Raw genomic sequence first — 3,360 nt, 5'->3', positions numbered from 1 at the left:
TGGAATGTTCTAGTACCACTTGATATTGGGATGTGTTTGTGTGAATGCTCTGTGCCTAGCACATCTTAGGAATGTGTATTGCAACAATAACAGCCCTGTTCTTGACAGATTCTGTGAGCAGGTCCTGCCCCTTGCTCACAGCATGTCTTTGCTTTATACCAGTAAAGCTTTGACTACTGCTTTAGCCCAGGCCTCCAGCCTCATACCAGGCCTCTGAATCAAGGGCTTATGTCTCAGGCTCTCTTCCTACTGCAATAACTGTTTCTGTTATTTTCAGTGCCTGGATACACACTTTGCTGATTGAGCACCACTGGAACAGAAACAGAGAAAGGTCAAGATTTTGCCAACCTTATTTACGTTGAACAATATGTTCTCCTTTAGGATAGTCAATGAAATCAAGGAAGCTGCTTGAATGGAGTTACACCTGCCTCCAGAACATAATCTTGTTTGCCATGGGATCTTCATAGGGTGGACACCATTCCTGTGTATAGTCCTGTCCTATGTGTACATCATCTCCATCATCCTGAGATATGCTTTACGAAGTGGACTCTGAAACTTTTTCCACCTACACATCTCACCTGACCATCCTCCTCCTGTTCTGCATCACCTATGTTGGGCCCATCTCCAGCTTCTTCCTTGATAATACAGGGTGTTGTCCATGGTTTACAACACAGTGACCCCTCATGCTGAACCCATTGAGCTACACCCTGAAGAACCAGGATGTGAAAGTGGCACTGAGAAAAGTCTTGATGGGGAAATTGTATTTGCAATGAAATTGCCAATGCTTTTCTGAAGGCTCTGTGAATATCACATGGGAACTAAGGGACTCTCCTTTTCTTATTTGGTTTTCTAGTCTCTGTTTAGTAGAAATGGTGAAAAAAATTACAACAAAAAATTGAAATTAGCATCATTTAGTACCTTCAGATGTTCCCATTTTTTTCATTTTTAGTGAAACTTTGTATTGTACTTTATTATCTATTATTTACATTAATTTTCAACAATTTTACATAAACTTTTATTCAAAATCATTCTCAAAATGGTTAGCATACAGCACATAAACATTGTTTTCCAAAATAAGATTTTTAAACAGAATTTTTCATTGCAATTTTGAGCTGAGTTGAAAATAATCCATGCATTGCCATGTGAAATGTAAATGGGTTTTTGTGATTTTCTCTTTTTGTTTCAAGAAGCTACAAATATGATAACCATTTCTGACACTTTGATGATGTTCTTTGGCCAAAATTTCTAATTTAAACTCAAACAAAAAATTGACAAAACATTAACATTTTCATGTGTTTCATTCTGCAGTTTTTGGACACTAGTTCAACTGTAACTGTGAATGCTACTGACTTCAAAGGAACTACTCCAGATTTGTACAGTTGAGTTACTGGTATCAGAACAAGAGCTGTGCCCAAATTACATTCTGTGAGAAAATATTTTTCTCTTCATCCTGTCCCCCAGCAATCTCCTCAGAGCCTCTTTCACCTCCTTGTTCCTCAGGCTGTAGATAAAGGGATTCAAGGTTGGGGTGATGGTTGTGTATATCAGAGCCAGCACTTTGTTGGTGTCTAGTAAATGAATGGACTTGGGTCTTAAATAGATCAGGCCACAGCTCCCGTAATACAATGTCACCACAATGAGGTGTGAGGAGCAGGTGGAGAAGGCTTTGTGTCTGCCTTCAGCTGATGCCATCTTTAAGATGGTGGAGATAATAAAGGTGTAGGACACAACGATGAGAGAAAATGGAGTGAAGATGACTAGTATAGCTGCTGTAAACAACTGCATTTCATACAAAGGGATGTCAATACAAGAAAGCTTAATCAATGGGGGAATATCGCAGAAGAAATAGTTAATCTGATTGGACCCACAAAATGGCAAGGTGAAAACCCAGGCTGTCTGTACTAGGGACACCACATTACCCCAGAACCAAGAGAGAATTGTCAAGGAAAGGCAGACCCTCCTGTTCATGATGAGCCTGTATCTCAATGGGTTGCATATGGCCACATAGCGGTCACATGCCATGGCGGCCAGAAGGAAGCACTCAGAGATTCCAAGGAAGAGCAGGAAGTACATTTGGGCAACACAGCCCATGTAGGAAATGCTCCTGTTGTCTGAAAGGAAGTTCACCAGCATCTTGGGGACAGTGACTGAGGTATAGCAGATCTCCAGGAAGGATAAGACCCGGAGAAAGAAATACATGGGGGTGTGAAGGGCTGGGTCCATGGTGATGAGGATGATGAGGATGTTCCCCATCAGTGTAATGGTATAAATGGACAGATAGATGGAGAACAGCGGCACCTGCAGGTTATGGTGGTTGGACAATCCTAGTAGAATGAATTCAGTCACCGTGGTGAGGTTCCTCCTTCTTGATTCTTCTGCATAATTCATCTGTGGGAGACAATAAATACCCAGATATCATGTGAAGAAACGACCCACTGCAGAAAATAAGGAGAAATGCTCAAAGGCACACATAGAAGTCAGGCTTTCAACTCCCATGGCCATTCCATGGGAGTTGGGGCCGAGATCATCAATGGTAATTCAGTGGATAACTTGCATTGATTTCTAGGGGTGTTAGGAACTTAAATACTGTTAATGATCTGGACTTTGGTGCTTGACTTCCTCAAAATCGTCCTCAAAACTATAAGGGTTTCTTCTCCTTCTCCCTAGGGCAAATTTCCCATAGATGCCAATCTGGGTTAATTGGTATGTGTTCATTCTAGTTGCGGTCACGAAATGAGAGAAAATGTCTCAATGAAAAGAAACATCCCCAAAATGTGTAGTTTCTGTTGAAAAAATCAGAACTACCTGTAAAAGTCCCCTCAATTGGATAGAACGACACACAGATAGATCTATAGAAAGAGAAATAGATTAATAGATAGGTAGCCCAATTGACCAGTGGATAGATGGATAGATTTCATTAATCTCTTTAAATTTTATCCTCTTTCAAATTCCTTTAAGCATCCCACCTTTCCCCCTTCTCCAATAAGGACACACAATTTCTTATTGTTATAAATTCATCAGGAACATATTGACTACACTATGTTCTAATCGGCACACTATACGGACCCCGAGATAGTGTAGATCACCAAAGTTTCTTTGAAGTAGATGGATCCATGCTGATTTGCACAAGCTGCATATTTCCCCCCTACAGTCCCATCTGACTGGCACAGAGTTTTCTGCCCTGTTCAGTGATTGCCAAATAATAATATTGAGATTCTGTAAAAAGCTAACTTTCTGTCCACCATGACCAGGTGGAATTTTAAAGCACTTGAGGGCTTTACACAGAAAAATCAGAGGAGATGGGCAGGCCATTTCTCCTTTTTGTGCCTTAGTTTCTCCAGCTATAGAATGGGATGATAA

The 3,360-nt window shown here is 40.7% G+C and overlaps 1 protein-coding gene across 1 annotated transcript; it reads right to left on the bottom strand.

Moving 5' to 3' along the window:
• Window positions 1-1,416: 1,416 nt before the first annotated feature.
• Window positions 1,417-2,419, bottom strand: LOC112108594 (olfactory receptor 10A7-like). Its single transcript, XM_024203960.2, has 2 exons — window positions 2,409-2,419; window positions 1,417-2,359 (listed from the first exon to the last, which is right to left on the bottom strand). The coding sequence occupies exons 1-2, from the start codon at window positions 2,417-2,419 to the stop codon at window positions 1,417-1,419; spliced, it is 954 nt and encodes a 317-aa protein (XP_024059728.2).
• Window positions 2,420-3,360: the final 941 nt, after the last annotated feature.

Source organism: Terrapene carolina, unplaced genomic scaffold (genome assembly GCF_002925995.2).
Source record: "Terrapene carolina triunguis isolate 2854851 unplaced genomic scaffold, T_m_triunguis-2.0 Scaffold51683, whole genome shotgun sequence".
In the NCBI taxonomy this organism is placed as follows: Eukaryota; Metazoa; Chordata; order Testudines; family Emydidae; genus Terrapene; species Terrapene triunguis.
Note: the sequence above shows the minus strand (reverse complement) of the source record. Positions and strands in the feature narration are given on the sequence as shown.